Below are 20,698 nucleotides of genomic sequence, written 5' to 3'. Positions count from 1 at the left end.
CGGCTCCCCGCTGGGGGCGTCCTGGCTCGGGAGCCGCCAGGAGTGCTAGGCCGGTGCGCCCACCTGGCCTTAGTGTCAGGGGCGTCTGCGGTCTTGGGCCACCCTTTGCGCTTGGCAAACTGAAGGCCAGAGGGAGGTTGACCACGGGGCACTGAGTTGGGTACAGGGCTGGGGAGGAATCAGGGTCTCGTGCCCTCCCCAGGCATATTAGGGTGGGAGGGGCATGGACATTGATAGGAGTCCCAGGCAGGAGCAGGATTCGAGAGACAGGACCCCCCGCTGGGCACCACCTGGGCCCTGAGTCTCCCTCTTCCCACCAAGCCCTGGCCCCACCTCTGAGCACCCACCTACCCCTCCTTTAACCTTCTCCCCAGCCCCTCCCTCCTTTCGCCCCCTCCCCCATCTCAGTCCCTCTGCCCTCTAAAGTCCCTGCTCCCAGGAGACTCTGCCCTTTTCCAGGCACCGCCCACACTTGGACAGGTGTCTCAAACCTGCCGGCTCCTCTTCCCACGGCCACCCTCCTGAGGCACCTGCCAGGGTGCCTCAGAGACCCCACACCAACACCACCCCCCCCAAAACTGTCCCAACCCTTCCTCCAAGAGGGGCACAGATGTCCGAAGACCTACAGGCAGGTGCGATGGGGGAGCTGGCAGAGGAGAGAGATGTCTCAGTCTGTCCCCAGGTGGATGGGCTGGGCCTGGGTGGGAGCTTCTCCCAGACCCCAGGGAAGGTCCACACCCCCTTCTGGTCTGTTGATTATAGAGAACACGATTGAGACCCCTCAGAGAGAGGGGGCTGCAGTGCTGGCAGGGGCACTAGGGTGGGCGGGGGTGTGGCTTGGGGTGGGGAGGCCTGCAGGTTCCTTCCCAGACCCGCAGACTGCCCCCCACCCAACCCCAAAGCCTCAGCTGGGAGTGGGAGAGCTGCCCCTCCCCAGACCTCAGGTCTCCGCAGCAAACATGTACGTGTTGGTCAGTTTCATTTTGATTTTTGGCTGTTTCCTTTCACTCCCTTTCTTTTCTCAAACACCCTTTACTCCCACGGCCTCAGAGAGGAAAGTCAAGGGCAGCTGACTGAAGGCTCTTGGTCTCAAGGTTAAGTTTTATTGAAGGACATTTACCTGTCTCTAGACTGTCCCACCTTGACCAGGCACCAGGCTCCTAGGCTCCAGGGGATTTTGGTTGGGCCACCCAGGGAGGATGACACTGATGTCCCCTGATCTGTCTTGGGAGGGGGTTGAGGGCAGGCAGAGGTAGCTGAGGGTAGCATGGCAGAGGCTGGAGAGGATTAACAAACCCACAAGAGAGACACCTACCATCCCCCACCCCTGTGGGCATGGAGTCCCAAGAGCACAGGACCCCAAACACCTTCTTGCTAGCTTCTCATCCCCCCTCCTGGGGCCTCCCGAGAGACACAGAGAGGCAGGTTCTCTCAAGTCAGGGCTGAAAGTGGGTTCCTTCGTACTTCTGGTCCTCTCTCCAGCCCTGGAGTCCTGAGCAATGATCCCACCTCCACCCCCTCCCCAATGCAGACAAAATAGCCACAGCCACTAGGCAGACTCCCTGGGATAGGGCACTTGGGGAAGGGGACCCAGCCACCAGCCTCAGGGCGGGAGCTTCTGAAGCACCCAGATCTTGTCTCCCTCCCAGCATTGGACTCTAGTTCGGCACAGCCCTGGGAGTTTTCTTGGAGACGGCATTTTGTGACTCCTTTCACCAAGCATGGGCCCTAAATCCTGTCCCTCACCCTTGGGGTCCTGGGAGCTCTGGGACTTCAGAGCATCCTGGGTCTCAAACCTGCATTCAGATCCCTGCCTCTTTGCCTAAAAAAGACCTCTGAGGAGTCAAATGAGCTAGTTCTCGCTCATATGCAGAAAAGTGAGATGGGGGATGGGAGAGGGGTCCCAGACTTTACCATGAACGAAACTGTCTTTGGGAAAAAATACTGGGGGTGGTATTCTTGGACGATACCTTAAAAAAAAAAAAAAAAAAAAAACCAGAAAAGAAAAGAAAAAAAAAAAAAAAGAGAGAGAGAAACAAACGGAAAAAAAGGAAAGCTCAACATTTTTTAACCCCGTCTATGTTTTTGTTTGTTTTTTAGCCTCCCATTTGAAACGTGGTAATACTGTGATTCCATTTCTTGTTTAGCTGGTGAGGGAAGAGGGTGGGCAAGTTTATGTAACTTTTTCTGTTGTTTTGTTTTTGTTTGTATTCCCTTTTACTTTTTTTTTTTTTTTCTATTTTAATGTACAGAAATGCAAACTATCTCTCTGGGTTTTTTTTTTTCCTATCTTCTATGTTCTAGAATTTTCTTTTTGTGTGTGTTACTGTGGGAACCTTTCCTCTTAATGCAGAGATGGCTTTTGAATTTTAAGTGAACATTAATCATATACACATCTCTATATACTTTTTTTTCCTTTGTAATCTGAATTTAAAAGGGAAGATAACTCTAAAAAAAAAAAAAATCACGCCCACACCAACAGCTCCTGCCAAGTCAGCAGTGGCAGCAAATCCTCCTTTCAACTCCAGGCACAGGCTGGAGCTGCCGCAGATTTTAAATTAACTACAGTGGTGCAGCCTGTGCTGCTGCATTCCCCCAGGAAGCTGGAGAGAAGCTGGGAGACCCAGGGAGGGAAAGAGACTTGTCCTGTGTTGCCCAGGGAGCTTCTTGGAGCTTGCTGCTACTCCTTGGTTCAGTTTAGTGTAATGGGCTGGACACGGGGGACAGGGAGAGGGACAGGTTGTTCAGGACCATCAGTGTCAGACCTCAGACTCAGATCCTTAGGTAACTGTGGAGGAGGGAGAGGTCTGAAGGCACCTGGCAGGGTTTAGCTGAGACACTTCAGGCAAGAGAAAAATTCCATCTTGGGCTGGGTATGGTGGCTCACACCTGTAATCCCAGCACTTTGGGAGGCCGAGGGGAGGCGGATCACCTGAGGTCAGGAGCTCAAGACCAGCCTCACCAACATGGTGAAAACCCAGCTCTACTAAAAATACAAAAATTCGGCCTGCCATGGTGGCTCACACCTGTAATCCCAGCACTTTGGGAGGCTGAGGTAGGTGGATCGCCTGAGGTCAGGAGTTCGAGACCAGCCTGGCCAACATGGCAAAACCCCGTCTCTACTAAAAATACAAAAAAATTAGCCAGGCATGGTGGTGTGTGCCTGTAATCTCAGCTACTTGGGAGGCTGAGGCAGGAGAATCACTTGAACCTGGGAGGCAGAGGTTGCAGTGAGCGGAGATCATGCCACTGCACTCCAGCCTAGGTGACAGAGTGAGACTCCATCTCGGAAAAAAAAAAATCCATCTTGGTCTTGAGACTGAGGCCAGTGATGTGGTCACTCCCAGGTGATGGTTGAACCCCACAGGAATTTCTGGGTTCTGATGCTTACAGGAGAAACTGCAGCTCCTTGAACCTCCGACTGGTTCAAGGTCACACAGCTATTTAGAGGTAGATCCAAAAGTAGACCCCAAGCAGGGTGCGGTGGCTTATACCTGTAATCCTAGCACTTTGGGATGCTGAGGCAGGAGGATCACTTGAGGCCTGAAGTTCCAGACTAGCCTGGTCAGCAGAACAAGACTCTATCTCTACGAGAAAAAAAAAAAATTTTTTTGTTTTAATGAGCCAGGCATGGTGGCATGTGCCTGTAGTCTCAGCTACTGAGGGAGATGAGGTAGGAGAATCACTCAGGAGTCCAAGGCTTCAGTAAGCCATGATAGCACCACTGCACTCCAGCCTGGGCAACATTGCAAGACCCTGTTGCTACAAAAATTTAAAAAAAAAAAAAGAAAAAAAGAAAGAAAGCTGGGAATGGTGGAATACACCTGTAATCCCAGCTACTCAGGAGGCTGAGACAGGAGGATTGCCTGAGCCCAGGAGTTTGAGGCTGCAGTGAGCCATGATTGCGCCACTGCACTCCAGCTTGGGCAACAGAGCAAGACCCTGTCTCAAAACAAAACAAAACAAAAAAACAAAAAAATAGACTGCAGCGCTCTGACCTCTAGACTCCAGCCACGCTGTGGAGAGGGTGGAAAATGGGAAGCACAGTCCGGGAGCCCTGAGCAGAAGGAGGATTTGGGAGGTGGATGCTGGTTGTCTCAGCTCCTGTTTTCCCCCATCAGACCCCTCCAGAAATCAGCTTCCTGCTCTCTCAAGTCCCTAGACTGAGGTCTGCCCACACTGAGCAACCGGGTGCAGGTGGCCCCCACATTACAGAAACTCACTCTATATGATTGTTGCTTCAGTGACTCAGGGAACCCTAAACCCTCACAGTTCATACATGTGGGAAAATAAATATCAAGGCACAGAGAGGGAAGAGAGTCACTCAAGGTCACACAATGTAGGATGGAAGAGGAAGAAACGGATCAGGAGACCTCCTGGGACAAGCCCTTCTGTCCAGTCTTACCTGGTACCTTCACTGGCCTCCCTCCAGCCCCCACCAGCACAGCCTGGTGCTAGGCTCACCCTCCCAAGGCCCAGAAAGAGTAGACAGACTTTGCCATCTTTTCCTTTTATTATTGCATTCCTGTCCCAGGGACTACTTGCTCACCTTAGAAGTCTCTAGCATTAGAAGTTTCAGGGGATGGGGCAGGCACAGCGACTCATGCCGGTAATCCCAGTACTTTGGAAGGGCGAGGCAGGAAGATCGCTTGAGACCAGGAGTTTGAGATCAGCCTGGGCAACATAGCAAAACTCCCATCTCTACAAAAAAAAAAAATTTTTTTTTTAATTAGCCAGGTGTGATGGTGCATGCCTATAATCCCAGCTACTTGGAAGGCTGAGGTGGGAGGATCACTTCAGCCCAGCAGTTGGAGGCTACAGTGAGCTATCATCCTGCCTGTAGTCCCAGCGACTCAGGAAGCTGAGGCAGGAGAATCACTTGAACCCAGGAGGTGGAGGTTGCAGTGAGCTGAGATCACACCACTGCACTCCAGCCTGGGTGACAGAGCGAGACTCCATCTCAAAAAAAAAAAAAAAAAAAAACCCAAAAAACAAAAAAACCCCACAATGTCAGGGGCTGCCTGGAAGGTAACACCCTTAGCTGAGGGTGGCAGAGAAAGCTCAGGATCATGGCCTCCAGGCTCTCTCTGGCTTCTCTCCCTGGTCCAAATTTTATCAAGTAATGGCCAGCCTCGGGTGACCCCCAAGAAAAGGTACCAAGGCACCCACTGACCTGCCTTATCCAGGAACAGAAAAAAGCAAAAGGGATGAATTTTGCTGAAATGATGCTGAAGCCAGAGGGAAAGGAGTGGGATTGACCTGAGGCAGGATCACTCCTCCAGATCGGCTCTGCGGTTGCCTTCCCTTTTAAATGCACATTTTCCCTTCACCCATCTGTCCGCTCCGATTGGCCTTGTTTAAACAGCGCTTGTCTCCTCTTTCTGTCTGGGGGCACCTTTCTCTCTTCCTGCCTCTCTGTTTGTTTGCTTCTGTCATTGTCTCTGTCTTTCTGTTTCTCTTTCTCCCTCTCTTCCCATTTCTATCTCTGTCTGATTTTGTCTGTTCGTCTGTCTGTCTCTCTGTCTGTCTGCCTCCTGTCTCTTTCTCTCTTCCTCTCCATCTCTCTCCCCCGGCATGGGCCTCTCTCCCATGCTGCCAGACCCTCTGTAGCCCACCCTGTGGTTCTCTTCCATCAGCTGCTTCCTGCATGCTCTGTGGAGGTTTTCTGTTGTTTGAACAGTAAAGAAAGCTTGGCTAGTGGAACCCATTGTTTAAAACGGAGGAAAAAAAAAAAAGCAAACAGAAATGGCCGGGCAAGAGCCCCCTCCCATCCCTGGGATGAGACAAAAGCCACATCGGCCACCCATCTACTGGCTCAGAGGGGGAGCACAGTTTAGGGTCACTGTCTTTCCCCAATTCTGCATTCCCAATGCGGAGACCTTCTTTTCTTTTTTATTATTGCATTCCTGTCCCTGACCACTGAGAAGGTAGGTATCCCAGCTCCGCTGTGCGCTCTCGCTCCCATCTCCAGATAAGCCCCGCCACTTTGCTTGGTTTGAATGTGGTTTTCTTTCTCTCTCTTTCTCTCGATCTTGCCCTGGTTGGTTTCATCTTCCTTCCTTTTCTTTCTTTATTTTAGTGACTACTCATTTGTAACTTGCACTTTCTTCAAATGAGCTACAAAGCTATGTTTCCTGGTTTGTCGTTTGGTTTTCTTGACTTTCCCCGACCAACTTTTCTAGCCCATCTCCCCCCCTTCTCCAGCTTCTCTGTTCCCTCCTTCTTCCTCTCCATCCCTGACTTCCACCCCTAAATCCTCCTTCACGACTTCTTTCTCATTCTGTTGTCCGAATGCATTTCTGTGTGGTTTAGCATTCCAAGTTTGTGTTTCTTTCCTGAACTGTATGCTGCAGTGAAGCCAATTTGATTTCTGTTGTCTGGAGTAGCTGCGAAGCCCCTCCTCACCCTTCATCCCTGCCAGCCCCTGGGACTTCGGTCACCCCGCTGGCCTTCAGGGCCCTTTCGGGCAATAGGCAGTGGCAGAGGAGCCATTGTGGGGCCTCTTGGCCTCCAGATCCTGGAGGAAGTTCTGGCCAAGGAGGGGCACAAGGGAAAAGCCCCATCCCATCCTCGGGGGCCTACTGAGCCAAAGGGAACTCTGCGCTTCCTCGAATCCTTCCCTGGCTGCAGGACGGAGCTTTGGGGTGGGAGCTGCAGGGCTCTGGAGGAGAAACGGGCACCAGGACTGAGCCTCCAGCTTCCATCTATTGGGTGCGATAGTAGATTCATTTGGGGTGGCAGTGGGCAGGGCAGTGAGCTGGCCAGGAGCAGGTTTGAAACCTAGAGGGCCTACTTAGCAAAGTCTCTGTGAGGTAATTTACAGGTAATTTACTTGCCTGCTGCCTGGTCCATGATCCAACCCAGACAGGGCTCCTTCCACCCTCAGCATCCTTCCATCTTCTGAATTTGAACAGCTTAATGTGGACCCTCAGAGCAGAAGGATCCCAAAAGAACAATCAGCAGAGGCTAGGGGCCCACAGGATGCTGCAGCAGAACCAGGACTAGGTCCTGGGACTTGTGACTCTCAGCCCAGGGCTCATCCAGCCACACTGAGGGTACTAGAGTTGGAGGTGGACCCTAGGGGACCCCACCTCCGCACCCCTACCTATTAAACTGTTTCCTTTCCCACCTGGGAGCAGCTAGAGAAATGTGGCATTCTGGCCAGGTGCGGTGACTCACACCTGTAATCCCAGCACTTTGGGAGGCCGAGGTGGGCGGATCACTTGCGGTCTGGAGTTCGAGATCAGCCTGGCCAACATGGCAAAACCCCGTCTCTACTAAAAATACAAAAATTAGCTGGGCATGGTGGTGCACGCCTGTAATCCCAGCTACTCGGGAGGCTGAGGCAGGAGAATCGCTTGAACCCGGAAGGCGGAGGCTGCAGTGAGCCTAGATCGTGCCTCTGCACTCCAGCATGGGCGACAGAATGAGACTCCGTCTCAAAAAAAAAAAAAAAAGGGCATTCAGCATTCCAACCATTATGAGGCCTCCACGGCTTCCATCTTCAGCTTTGAAAAGAGAAGGCCCAGCCACTCGTCCCTACCCCACCCCATGTTTATCCCAGGGGCAGGTGTCAGGGAGTTCACCCACTCAGAACATCCTTCTCAACACTGGGTGGTGCCAGGAGGGGAGACAGCAAGTGGCTCTTTATTTTTTTTAATTAATTAATGTATTTATTTATTTATTGTGAGACAGAGTCTCGCTTTGTCGCCCAGGCTGGAGTGCAGTGGCACGATCTTGGCTCACTGCAAGCTCCGCCTCCTGGGTTCACACCATTCTCCTGCCTCAGCCTCTCGAGTAGCTGGGACTACAGGCGCTCGCCAACACACCCGGCTAATTTTTTGTATTTTTAGTAGAGATGGGGTTTCACCGTGTTAGCCAGGATGGTTTTGATCTCCTGGCCTCGTGATCTGCCCACCTCAGCCTCCCAAAGTGCTGGGATTACAGGTGTGAGCCACTGTGCCTGGCCAACAAGTGACTCTTTCAAAAGGGAGAAAGGGCAAGCTAGGTGAGGTGATACCACTTGTAGTCTCAGCTACTCAGGAGGCTAAGGCGGGGGGATCGCTTGAGCCCAGGAGTTTGAGGCTGCAGTGAACCATGATTGCACCACTGCACTCCAGCCTGGCCAACAGAGCGAGACTCAGTCCCTGCTCCCTCAAAAAAAAAAAAAAAGAAAGAAAGAAAAGAAGGAAAGTGCTGCTGATCTGACAGGAGAAACTCTGTTGAAGCCCGATGAGGAAGGGGAGGGTCCCTCCTTGAGGAGTTTCTGATATGACCAGGGACCCACAAGCTGGGATCTCAAACGCTGAGTTAGAGGTGGGTGGTCGTCTAAGTCCTCAAAGGAAGCAAGAGTAAAGCATCTCAGGTGTTTACCTGTTCTTGTCCTTCAGAGCACCAGGACCAGGTGAGCACACTGCCCCCTTACTACTCCCTTCCATCATCTTTTCCACTTGACCCTCAGAAATTTCTTACCCAAAGGTTGGGAGCAGTGGCTCATGCCTGTAATCCTAATGCTTTAGGAGGCCGAGGTGGAAGGATCACTTGAGGCTGGAGTTTGAGACCAGCTGAGCAACAGAGCAAGACCCCATCTCTACTAAAAATAAAATAAAATAAATAGCCAGGCATGGTGGTGTGTACCCGTAGACCCAGCTACTGAGGAGACTGAGGTGGGGGGATCACTTGAGCTCAGGAATTGGAGGCTACAGTGAGCTATGATTGCACCATTGCACTCCAGTCTGGACAGCAGAGCCAGCCCCCATCTCAAAAAACAAACAAACAAACATATATATATATGTGTGTGTATATATATATATAACACAAGCAAAAGAAAACATGTCAGCTAGCAAGTGGTAAAAAGGAGAGGAGGGGCTCCTGGGAACACAGCTCAGAGGCAGGCGAGATCCCTCATTCACTCACTCACTCATTCATTCATTCATTCCCACACACACTAAGCAGACATGTGCCCAGCACCTCCTCTGTGCCAGGCCCCATTTGGATGTCCGTGCCAGGAGAGAGGCAGGCCGACCTGGGCCTCCCAGGATGGAGGACAGATGAAGAACACTGAGTGTGATGGAGGGAAAAAGCTGAAATGTGAGTGGGAAGCTCCTGCTCACCACAGCAGCCCCCTGGCTAGCACAGCCTGGCAGAGTCCCTATGGGAAGGAAGGAACCAGATTCTGTGGGATCATAGAGAAGCGGATGTGATGCAGCCTGGAGAAGGCGCCCTGGAGCTGAGGGTAGGGATGCCAATAGGCATTAGCCAGGCTGTGGGTGGAAGGTGGGGAGAGGAGATCCCTGCAAGAGGCACCAAGGCACAAAGAGCAGCTTCCTGGAAGGGAGGTTTGGAGGTCTCTGAGCATCCTATGAAATCCCATAGCGCTTGGCCTTAGATCTTCCTCAATTCCCAGGAAGAATGAGACCCAGCCAAGCTGAGGACGAGGCTCAGACTCTGGCAGGCGCATGGTGACCCCTTCCTGAAGACTTCCAGAGGGATGGGTGGAGGAGGACATGAGAGGTGCCTTCCTCCCATCCTCTGCTATCTTGGTACTTGGTGGACACCCCGTAGGATCCCCCAGTCCTTCCTGCACTGCTCTGACCCAGTGAAGAGACCATGAGTTGCTTGTGCTCTGAAAAGAGTCTCCCAATCCCAATATAGGCTGACCCAGCAAAGACTCCGCTTATCACCATTTTACCAATGGGGAAACTGAGGCTCCCCACAGTCAGGTGACCCCCTTAAGGTCTCACAGCAAACTCTTACCAAGGCCAATTTCAGGATGTTCCACTTTTCCAATGACTATCATCTGGGCCATGGCAGGCCCGTGACTTGGAGGAGATGAGAAGGAAGTAGGGAAGAACTTGGTCTTCAAAAATAGCAGTATCCAGATCAGCACAGGGGATTGGACCTGGGGGCTTGGACCTTCATGGTAGGGGACAGGACCATGATGGGGGTGAACAGCCACCCAACCTAGACCCTTTTGGCTCCTAACACTCCCACCCCACTCTCAGCATAAGGTGGTGGGAAGTCAGGAGGGCTCTGCAGCATCTGTGGGAAGGACCCATCATGGCCCGTGGTCTTCCTCGCCTACTGTTAGCTCCTTTCTTTGAGTCAGAAGCAGCTGGCTCAGGCCAGGCGTGGTGGCTTACACCTGTAATTCCAGCACTTTAGGAGGCCGAGGCAGGTGGATCGCTTGAGGCCAGGAATTCAAGACCAGCCTGGCCAACACGGTGAAACCCCATCTCTACTGAAAATACAAAAAAATTAGCCTGACGTGGTGGCTCACGCCTGTAATCCCTCAGTTACTCAGGAGGCTGAGGCAGGAGAATCACTTGAACCTGGGAGGTGGAGGTTATAGTGAGCCAAGACTGCACCATTGCACTCCAGCCTGGACAACAGAGTGAGACTCTGTCTCAAAACAAATAAATAGACAACAAAAAGGAAGGAAGGAAGGAGGGAAGGAAGGAAGAAAGGAAAAAAGGAAGGAAGGAAGGAAAGAAGGAAGAAAGGAAGGAAGGAAGGAAGGAAGGAAGGAAGGAAGGAAGGAAGGAAGGAAGGAAGGAAGGAAGGAGAAAGAAAGAGAAGAAAGGAAGGAAGTAGCTGGCTCAGATCCAAATTCAGAGTTGGAGTCAGGGTTCAGAGCCAGGCTTATTCCTAAGCCCTGCCACACTACCTCCCGTAACCAAAGTAGCAAGCAAAGATTTCTTAAAGAAGGAGACCAGTGTCACCTTGAGTTGTGGGCTACTGTGAATTGGCTCCCAAGCTTCTCCCACTTCATATGTGTTCACTTTGCACTCTTTGACAACCCAGAGTATAGGACAGAAATGGCAAATATGACAATCCCAGAAACTTTCTCATTTGCCTCCTATTGAGGGAAAAGAATGAGCTGGGGGCGCTTGAAAGTGCTGGGGCACTGGCTGCCTTCTGGAGTGGCGGGAGTATGTGTCAGGGGACTGAGGGTCTCCTGTTGGGAATAGAACTGCCATCTCAGAGGAGTCAACCCAAGGCCAGGCACGATGGCTCACACCTGTAATCCCAGCACTTTGGAAGGCCGAGGCAGGTGGATCACCTGAGGTCAGGGGTTCAACACCAGCCTGGCCAACATGGCAAAACCCCGTCTCTACTAAAAATACAAAAATTAGCCAGGCGTGGTGGCATGCACCTGTAATCCCAGCTACTTGGGAGGCTGAAGCAGGAGAATCACTTGAACCCGGGAAGCGGAGGTTGCAGTGAGCCAAGATCATGCCACTGCACTCCAGCCTGGGCAACAGAGTGAGACTCTGTCTCAAAAAAAAAAAAAAAGAGGAGCCAATTCAGCCTCCAATTCTCCTAGCCTAGGGTGAGGGGTGAGCTTGTGATCAGGAGAGTCAGGGGTGCTCAAAGGGGCACCCCAATACTAGGTAACATCCATTGTGTCCACTTATGCCTACCTCTGCCCCAAATGGAGACATTAAGCTCTCCCAGGACAGGTCTTCATGGCCTGATTGACTTTGGGCAGCTATGGCTAGTGTTCATTGGCTGCTGTAGGCACCAATCAGGAGCCATCTGTGCCTTTCCACCCATGAGGTTGACCTCCTGGTTCTACCTCCATGTTCAGCTCAACTCCAGCCCTGCAGGAAAGGCCTGGGCACCACCTTGCCCTCTGCAGGAAACACCCAGTGCCATGCTAAGGAAACCGTGCTCCTTCTAGTCCCTGGCAGCAAGGTGCCCTAAGAGGTGGCAGCAGCTTTTGTCTTCTCATCCAAACAGCCTGCCAATGGCTGGGCTCAGTGGCTCACGTCTATAATCCCAACACTTTGGGAGGCTGAGGCCGGAGGGAGTATCACTTGAGGTCAGGAGTTCGAGACCAGCCTGGCCAACACGGTGAAACCCCATCTCTACTAAAAATACAAAAATTAGCCAGACGTGGTGACAGACACCTGTAGTTCCAGCTACTTGGGAGGCTGAGGAAGGAGAATTGCTTGAACCCGGAAGGCAGAGGTTGCAATGAGCCAAGATCACGCTAGTGCACTCCAGTCTGAGAGACAGTGAGACGCCTTCTCAAAAAGAAAAAAGAAACAGCCTGCCAAAAGAGCTTGGTCCAGGCACCACCTGGCTTCTAGGACTCTTCCTTCCTTAGCAAACAGAATCAAGGTTTTACTAGGCGCCAAGTTCTGTGATAAAAAGTGAGGTACAGAGGTGAATCAGATACCACATCTACCCTGGAAGTGCTCAAAGTCAAGTTGGGAGTGGTGATCGGAGGATTTTCAGGGAGGAGCAGACCTATAAACAGACAAGGGCAGTCAACTGTTACTAGATGGAGGGCCAAGGACAGGAGGGGGGATCAGCTCTGTGTAGGGAGGGAGACGGGAAGGATGGGCAGGGGGCATGCAGAGAATCCTGGAATCTTTGCCCTGGAAGGGACATCAGGAAGCAAAAGCCAACCCTCTCATTTTGTGGATGGGGAAACTGAGGCCCAGACTGGGGAAGTGACGTGGCCAGGGTCGTTCGGTGAGATAGAGGCAGGCTGTCAGACTCCTGAATCCCAGCCAGGGCCCTTTTGATGGTGCCAGGTGACCTTCCTGGTTTTCTGTGTTCCAATCCTTGTGTCCTAACTCCACTTTTGGAAAAACATTTGCCATCTCTATCCAGCGGTCACCTAAGAGGTGCCCACTCAGGAGCCGGGCGCTGCCAGCCCTTCCTCCAGAGGTGGCGTGGCCTCCTCTCAGGCCTAGAATGGGGTGGTTGCGTTTCTCTCTCTCTCTCTATCTCTCTCTTGCATTTTTGTGAATCTAATGATGAACTTATACTACCACACTTTTCCCTTCTCTTACACACCTTACCTACTAAAGGAGGAAGTGCCACTTTATTGGTAAGTGGACGTTAACCAAGAGGGACTTAAAAATCAGAACTTAAAAAAAAAAAAGAAAGAAAAAGAAAAAGAAAAGAGAGAAACAGAAAGACAGTCGGGTGCTACTGACAGCTCCAAAGCTCTCTGCAGGGCCGGAAAACAAAACAAAAAAAAATATTAACAGAAAAATGTCAGGTTCCCCAGGATCAGATATTGTTTTTGATTTTTGGTATCTAATGACATTTGTGGATTTTGTTTTTTTATTTCTGTTTTTCCTTCCTTTCTTCGGTTCAGTTTTGAGTTCAGTTGTCCCCCTCGCCCCCTCCCCCATCTGTGTGCCGTGTGACGCCCCCCCTCCATCCCCTCGCCCACCCCCAAGCGCTGGGGGCCCGGCCTGGTGGGCTGGCCCTGGCCCCGCTCCCGGTGCCGCTCTCTCTTCTCTCTGCCGGGAATCGTCCGTCCCATCGGGGGGCAATGCCAGCCCCGACGCCTGTCCTGGAGACCCTCCCCCTTTGGCCCCCGCCCCCCACCGCTCCGTCCCTCTTGTGTTTTGCATGCCAAGAACCCTGCATGAGCTGCACTGTTGAGGCCAGAAGGTGGACACCCAGGAGAGGCAGAGGCAGGGCAGGCGCGGGGAACCGTGTGTGCGATGCTCCGGGACTGGCAGCCCCCGGCCCGGGCCCGGTGAAAGCCCTCTCTCCTTCTCTCCCCCACCCTACCCGCCCGCTCTCTCACCCCAACCTCTCGCTCCTCTTGCTCTGTCCTCTCTCTGCCTCCACTCTTGTCCCCTGCCTGTCTGGATTTTTTCTGTTTCTCCCTGGCTTCCATCCTTCTCTCTTTTCGCTCTCTCGTTCTCGCTCTCTCTCTCTCCTGTCCCCCACCCCGCCCCGTCTCTCCTCTGTCTCTTCTTCTCACTGTCTCTGTCCCCTTCTCTCTTCCCCCCTTTTTTCCTTCTCCTTTCTCTCTCCTGTCTCGCTCTCTCCTCTCGCTCTCATCTCCCTCGCTCTTTCGCCCTCTCTCATCTCTGTCCCTCTCACTCTCTCTCTCTCCCGCTTTTTCTCTCTTCCTCTTTCTCTTCTCTGCCTCTTCCCTCTCTCTTTCTTTCTTTCTTCTCTCTCTCCCTCTCTCCTGTCTCTCTCTCTCTCCCTGTCTCTTGTCTCTCTCCATTCTCTCTCTCCGTCTCTTTCTCTCTCTGTCTCTCGCTCTTTCTGTCTCTTTCTCTCCTCTCTTTCTCTGCCTCTCCCTCCTCTTTCCTCTTTCTCTCTGTCTCTGTCTGTCTCTCTCTCTCTCTTTCTCTCTCTCCTCTCTCTCCCTCTCTCTCCTGTCTCTCTGTCTTCTCTCTCCTCTCTCTCTGTCTCTCTCGTCTCCCTCTCCCCCCTCCGTGCCCTCTCTGCCTCTCTCCCCGTCAGAAGCCCAACTCGCCCTCGCCCAGGGCCCGTGACAAGGCGGCGGCCGCCGCACCCACGCCGCCCGCGCGGGGGAAGGAGAGCCCGAGCCCGCGCTCGGCGCCGTCGTCCCAAGGTCGCGGAGGCCGCGCGGCGGGCGGGGCGGGCAGGCGGCGGCGGCGGCGGCGGCGGAGGCGGCGGCGCTCGCGGTCCTCGGCGTCCGCGCCCCGCCGCAGGGGTCGCCGGCGCGCCCGGCCCGCGCCCCCTCGGGGCTCGTCGCGCTCGCTCAGCAGGGCCCACTCCAGCAGCGACTCCGGCAGCGGCGGCGGCGCCCCCGGCCCCGGGCCGGAGCCCGGCTCCGAGCGAGGCCACGGCGGACACGGGAAACGGTGAGCGTGCTCGGACCCCGAGCTGGATTCCCGCCCCCATCCCGCACAGGGCTCCCCTCCACTAGCGGATACCGGCCCACAGGATCCCTCCCCGCACTGAGCTACCCACCACGGATCCCAACCCCCGCCACGGATCCCAACCCCCCCACGGAGCTACCCCCACGGATTCCACCCCCCCATGAGCTACCCCCCACGGATCCCACCCTCCCCAGTGATCTACGCCCCACAGATCCCAACCCCCCACGGATCCCAAACCCCCACGGGGCTCCCCTCCCTCTCCATGGACTCCAAATCCCTATGGACCCCATGGATCCTCCCATGGATTTCCTCCCCACACTGATCCCAACTCCCCTCTCACAGGGGGAACCCCAACTCTCCCTAGGGAGTTACACCCCCTCCACTGACCTCCAAACTCCAGGGAGTTTCCCTCCCCACACTGATCCCAGTCCCCCTCCACTGATGTCAAGCCTCCATGGAGGTCCCTCCCCCAACCTTGAACTACCCCCGGTTATCCTGACCCCTTCCCCACAGCAGATCCCTCTCCCCTTACTGATCACTGCTCCCGGGAACCCCCTCTCCTCCCATGAGGCTTCCCGTTTACTGATCACTCTCCCCACCATCCCGCAGACCAATTTCCTCTACTGATCTCCCCTAACACGCCCCCCTCACGGGGCTCTCCCTAAACTGAACCCTGCCCCTCACTAGGCTCCGCGTTCACTGCGCACTCCGCACAAACTGAACACAAACTACACGGACGCCGCCCCTCTGCCTAAGCCCCGCCCCAGGGAACCCTCCCCGCCCCCAGCCCCCTTCCCGGGTGCTGAACCCTGTCCTGCGCCGTCTTCCTCCTCCAGGGCCAAGGAGCGGCCCCCGCGCGCGCGGCCCGCCAGCACCTCTCCGTCCCCGGGCGCGCACGGCCGGCGCGGCGGCCCGGAAGGGAAGAGCTCTTCGCGCAGCCCCGGCCCGCACCCCCGCTCCTGGAGCTCCAGCCGTTCGCCCTCCAAATCGCGCTCGCGCTCCGCGGAGAAGCGGCCCCGCAGCCCCAGCCGCTCGCCCTCGCCCAAGAAGCCCCTCAGCCGGTGAGTGTCCGCCCGGACAGGGCCGACGGGGCGGCGGCGGGATGGAGCGGCCGGGTCGCGTCGCTCATTTACCTCGGGCCGGCCCCGCAGGGACAAGGACGGCGAGGGCCGCGCAAGGCACTCCGAGGCCGAGGCCGCCCGCGCCCGGCGCCGCTCCCGCAGCTACTCGCCCATCCGCAAGCGGCGCCGGGACTCGCCGAGCTTCATGGAGCCGCGGCGCATCACCAGGTATGGAGGGTCTTGCGGGACCGGGGACTCAGGGCTGGGGCCGCTGACCCCGATCAGGGACAGAGACCTCGGCCCGGGGTCCTTCTCCGAGGATCCACTGAACCTGGCACAGGGAGGGGGGTGAAGGGGCTAAAGGACAATGAGTGGGTTCTGCCAGGGTAGGGGGCCAGGGGAGGAGGGGGCTAGAACTGGAGGTGCTCGGGGCGATCAGAGAGACAGGTGCAGGAGGCCTCAGAGGGAAGGGTCCCGGTGGGGGCCTGAGGGCCCATGAAGGGGAGGGAGCTCTGTACTTCGGTCTGGGTGAGCAGCAGCCGGCATGGAATTTAGCTCTGCAAGAGTCCCTCCATCCCTCCGGAGCCCCTCCTGCCCTCCCTACATCGTCTCCGGACAATGATGTCTCCTTTTCTCCTTCATCTCAAGGTCCAGCCTGCTGAGTGGCCTGTGGTCAGCCTGGGGGCCAGGCGGACCCCTCTGCACAGGCTGCCTGGGAGATACCCAAGTGAGCTGGTCTGGCCCTGGTCAGCTGTCCGTCTGTCTGCCTCTCTCTTTCTCACTAACCTGGGGGATTTGGAGGAGGGGGCACAGCAGTCTGGTCTCTGGGGCAGCTGTCAGAGGAGCCAGCCACACTCCTTTGCCCTACACAGCTGTGGGGCTGTGCCCAGGGCGTGGCTGGTGAAGCCATGATCAGTTTCTCTGCTAGGACTGGAAGTGTCTGGGCCTGGGTCTCCGGGTGACATTATGGATTGCCTTTGTGGAAATCACCCTGAAGCCCTAGATTACACTGGCGGGGAGTGGGGGGAACACAAGCAAAAAGTTCTGAGCCCAACACTGCCTTGCTGGGCAGCCTTGGGAGATCGGTGTGCCTCTCTAGGCCTCAGTTGTCACCTGTACAATAACCAGGGTTTCATGAGCAACCTTTCCGTTCTAACAGGGTATGATTCTCAAACTAGTCCCTCCTAATCCTTGGTGATCCAGGTAACCAAGAAGCGCGGGGGGGCATTGCCCTAGAGCTCAAAGCCAGACCACCTTGAAGGAGAAGCCAGATTGTGCTACTTTTTTCTTTCTTTCTTTCTTTTTTTTTTTTTTTTTTGAGACTGAGCTTTGCTCTTGTCACCCAGTCTGGAGTGCAATGACACGATCTTGGCTCACGGCAACCTCCACCTCCCAGGTTTAAGTGATTCTCCTGCCTCAGCCTCCCAAGTAGCTTGGATTACAGGCACCTGCCACCATGCCCAGCTAATTTTTTTTTTAATTTTTTTTTTATTTTTAGTAGAGACGAGGTTTCACTAAATTTCACCATGTTAGTCAGGCTGGTCTCGAACTCCTGACCTCAGGTGATCCACCCCACCTTGACCTCCCAAAGTGCTGGGATTACAGGCGTGAGACCCCGTGCCCGACCAGATTGTGCTACTTCTAACGGATGTCCTCTCCTACCTCTTGTCCAGCCACCATGCCCAAGGAACAAAGTCATTTCAAACTCAGGGATCTTCCTGCCCCCCCCTTCCTTCTGATGCCAATTCACCAGGCTGGGGACGCCCCCAAACAGGTCACACACCCTGCCCGTATGCCAGGCCCTCACACCTTCCACCTGGCACCCACTCAGCCCCTCTCCCAGGCTGCCTCCTCCTCCACTAATGTATACCTGTTTTCTTCCTCAGAATTAACCCTGCGACGGGGCGGTGTTGCCCCTTAACCTCTCTTTTCTCTTCTCTGGGTCATAGCCTCCTGGCTTCCAACTAACTCTGGGCCAGTGGGAGGTAGCTGAGTGAAGAGTGGGGCCGGCGGGACTGAACCAGACCGTGGGCGTGGGGAGCAGCGGCCAGGACTCTCCTCCTTGTTCCTTTTGAGTGACCTGAAAGCAACAAACTCCTTGATTGCGGAGGGGACGGAAACAGAGAGGCAGGGCTGGGATGTAGTCACAGACACTTCCACACCTGCTTGGGTGATGGGAACCATCCATATTTGCAAGTTTCATTCATTCAACAAGTTTTTGTTTTGTTTTGTTTTGTTTTGTTTTGAGACGGAGTCTCGCTCTGTCACCCAGGCTGGAGTACAGTGGCGCAATCTCCACTCACTGCAGCCTCCGCCTCTGGGGTTCAAGCCATCCTCCCACTTCAGCCTCCCGAGTAGCTGGGATTACAGGTGCGTGTCACCATGCCCGGCAAATGTTTGTATTTTTAGTAGAGACAGGGCTTCACTATGTTGGCCAGGCTGGTCTCAAACTTCTGACTGCAAGTGATGTGCCCGCCTCAGCCTCCCAAAGTGCTGGGATTACAGGCGTGAGCCACCGTGCCCAGCCTCAACAAGTATTTATTATCAAGTGTTTGGATCGGGCAGAAACATGGGCTCCTTTCCCTGCAGATAGGTGAAGAAAAGCAAAACGATCAACATGGAATTTGCAAGTAACCACTGACCGTCAGATTCCATTTGGAGGAGGCAGGTGTCGCTAAGGCCAGGGCTCAGGGGAAACTGAGGCAGGAAGCCCTGGCCGCTGCCGGGATGGTTCTCAGGGTCTGGGATGGCCTGTAATCAGTTTTTCCTTCCCGGCAGCGCCCGCAAGCGTCCTATTCCGTACTACCGGCCCAGCCCCTCTTCCTCCTCCAGCTGCTTGAGCAGCGACTACTCCACCCGGAGCCACAGCCGCAGCCCCAGCCCTGGCCACAGCCATGAGAGCTACCGCAGTCGCAGTCACGGGACCCGCAGCCGGACACGCAGCCCCTCGAGGACCCCCAGTCCCAGCTACCACAGCCGGAGCAGCTCTGAGAGCGGGGGCTTCTGAGCCCAGACAGACTCAGCTTGGTGCCCCCCTGGCACTGGGAGAGGCGAGGGGCGGGCCCCAGGACCCCGGCGGGGAGGGGGCTGTACCTCCTTGCCCCCAAGGCTACAAAGAGGTCTCAGGGCCAGTGCATGGGCAGATGGGACCAGGGAAGACTTTGAGGGTGGGCACCCGGTGGACAAGGAGAAGCCAGATGTGCTGCTTCTATGGGTGTCCTCTCCCACCTCGTGTCCACCTACTGTGCCCGGGGAACAAAGAGCCGTTACGAACACAGGGATCTCCCCATCCCCCTTCCTGCTGATGCCAACTCACCAGGCTGGGGACTGCTGCTGGTGGATGGTACCAGAGTCCACGATCTGCTCTGTCACTTCACCTTAGCTCAGTGCAGCCAGGGACACCTTACAAGGTGCCAGCCGTGCGAGCTCCTCTTCCCCACTGCACAGCTCCCTCCACTCCTCTCTTATCACTGGGCAGATGAGGAGGTGGTACGGCACACGGGATCAGAGCTAGACAGAAAGAACAGCCTAACCCTTGGTGCACCCCCATCCAAGCTGGGGAGCTGCGTCCTTTTGAGCTGGTTGCAGGAGGACCCTGGCTGAGGGCTGGTGGCTGGCCCCACAGCCTCCCCCAAGCTCCTCCACTGACCCAGGAGTGCCCAGACCGGTGGCCCCCAAAATCCCAGCCTTGGGGAGCTAGGCGCCTCACTCTTGGTCTGACCTCTCCAGGCCAGGCTGTCCTCACCCCGTGCCCTGGGCTGAGGTCCTACCAGCCAGGACTTCTGCATGACAAGAGGTGGGGGGGTACAGACCTCAGGTACATTTGACCCTGAGGTCAAAAGGGGTTCAGTCAAGAGGTGGGAGAGGAAAGGGGTAGATGGGGGGTGGAATCTGTAGGAAAGAGAAAAATCTAAGTTGTCCACTGACTGAGCAGCCCCCAGGGAGTAGAGACAGACCCCCGGGGTGGGAGCAGGTGACAGGTCAGTAATGCCCCCAGCCCCACCCAAGAGGAGGGCAGCATGGGCCCGTGGTCTGGGACGTGGACTGGATGGCAGCCCAGGGTCACAGGCATAGGATAACATGTGCTTTGGACCTGCTGAGGGAGTACCTTGGGGGTCTGATGGGGCCGTGGTCAGACGAGCCTCTGCAGAGATGGAGGCTGTAGCCCTCAGAAGGGAGGGGAGGAAAGAGACTGAGGGCCCTGGCCTGGGGCATCCATGGGGAAGTGGTGGCCCCCAGTCCTCCTCTGCTGCTCCCAGCCCCCTCCTCCTGGGGCCCTCAGGGATCTCACAAAGTCTTCCTTGGCCCAACCAGGCAGATGCCCCGGGCTCCAGTGGGGGGAGGGGTCTGGGGTCTGGTCCGGGTTCCCTGCTTTCTCTGTGTCCCCCCTCCCTCTTTCTCCGCGGTGCGGATAAAAATTGGACTCGAATAAAACCCTTGGTGCCCGGATGGCAGGTGGTGAGACCAGGCCTCTGTGCATGTGGGCACCCCGGGAGATTCAGGAGGGCAGCGGGGCTGGGGGTCTTCCTCCAAGGAAGGAGAAAGGCTCAGACTGCTCCTTGGGACCCCAGAGAGAAGAGCTGGCATCCAGGAACCAGTGTGTCTATCCCCCTGCCTCTGAGCTTGAGGCTAAAACAGGGACCCAAAGGGAACTTCCTCCCAGCCTGGAGGCCCGGTGGACTTTGAACACCCCGCAGGGTGGGCTGCCTGAGTCCAAACACCCAGACTACCTTCAGCAGTGGGTGGGGACGGGGTACAGGGAGGAGACACAGGGTGGACACAGGCACAGGGGACCCTCACGACATGGTGGGGTGTCGCATAGTGGTTGGGACACAGTCACAGGCAGCATGTGGGCATGTGTCCTGGCTCCTGTGCCTCCCAGCCATGTGACACAGGGTTGAGATCAGGTGGGCATGAAATATTCTGATAGTCCTCAGCTTGGTGACTGTGACTGGCATAGAGTGAGCATTTAAAAGGTGGCCACAGCTGGGCGCGGTGGCTCACGCCTGTAGTCCCAACACT

General features: G+C 55.3%; 1 protein-coding gene and 1 long non-coding RNA gene across 2 annotated transcripts in view; one reads left to right on the top strand and one right to left on the bottom strand.

The window, feature by feature from the left end:
• SRRM3 (serine/arginine repetitive matrix 3) overlaps positions 1–20,125 on the top strand; it is an 85,675-nt gene extending 65,550 nt beyond the window's left edge. The window contains exons 12-15 of the mRNA XM_015133287.3: positions 14,233–14,597; positions 15,452–15,676; positions 15,767–15,904; positions 18,455–20,125. Of these exons, the coding sequence (XP_014988773.2) occupies positions 14,233–14,597; positions 15,452–15,676; positions 15,767–15,904; positions 18,455–18,683 (957 nt within the window). The 3' untranslated portion in view covers positions 18,684–20,125. The remainder of the gene's footprint in view (positions 1–14,232; positions 14,598–15,451; positions 15,677–15,766; positions 15,905–18,454) is intronic.
• Positions 2,417–3,809, bottom strand: LOC144339766 (uncharacterized). The gene is made up of 2 exons (XR_013415141.1): positions 3,027–3,809; positions 2,417–2,889 (listed from the first exon to the last, which is right to left on the bottom strand). It is a non-coding gene; the product is annotated as an uncharacterized LOC144339766 (long non-coding RNA).
• Positions 20,126–20,698: the final 573 nt, after the last annotated feature.

The sequence above is a fragment of the Macaca mulatta genome, chromosome 3, assembly GCF_049350105.2.
Source record: "Macaca mulatta isolate MMU2019108-1 chromosome 3, T2T-MMU8v2.0, whole genome shotgun sequence".
Taxonomy (NCBI): domain Eukaryota; kingdom Metazoa; phylum Chordata; class Mammalia; order Primates; family Cercopithecidae; genus Macaca; species Macaca mulatta.
This window is presented reverse-complemented; position numbering and strand designations above follow the sequence as displayed.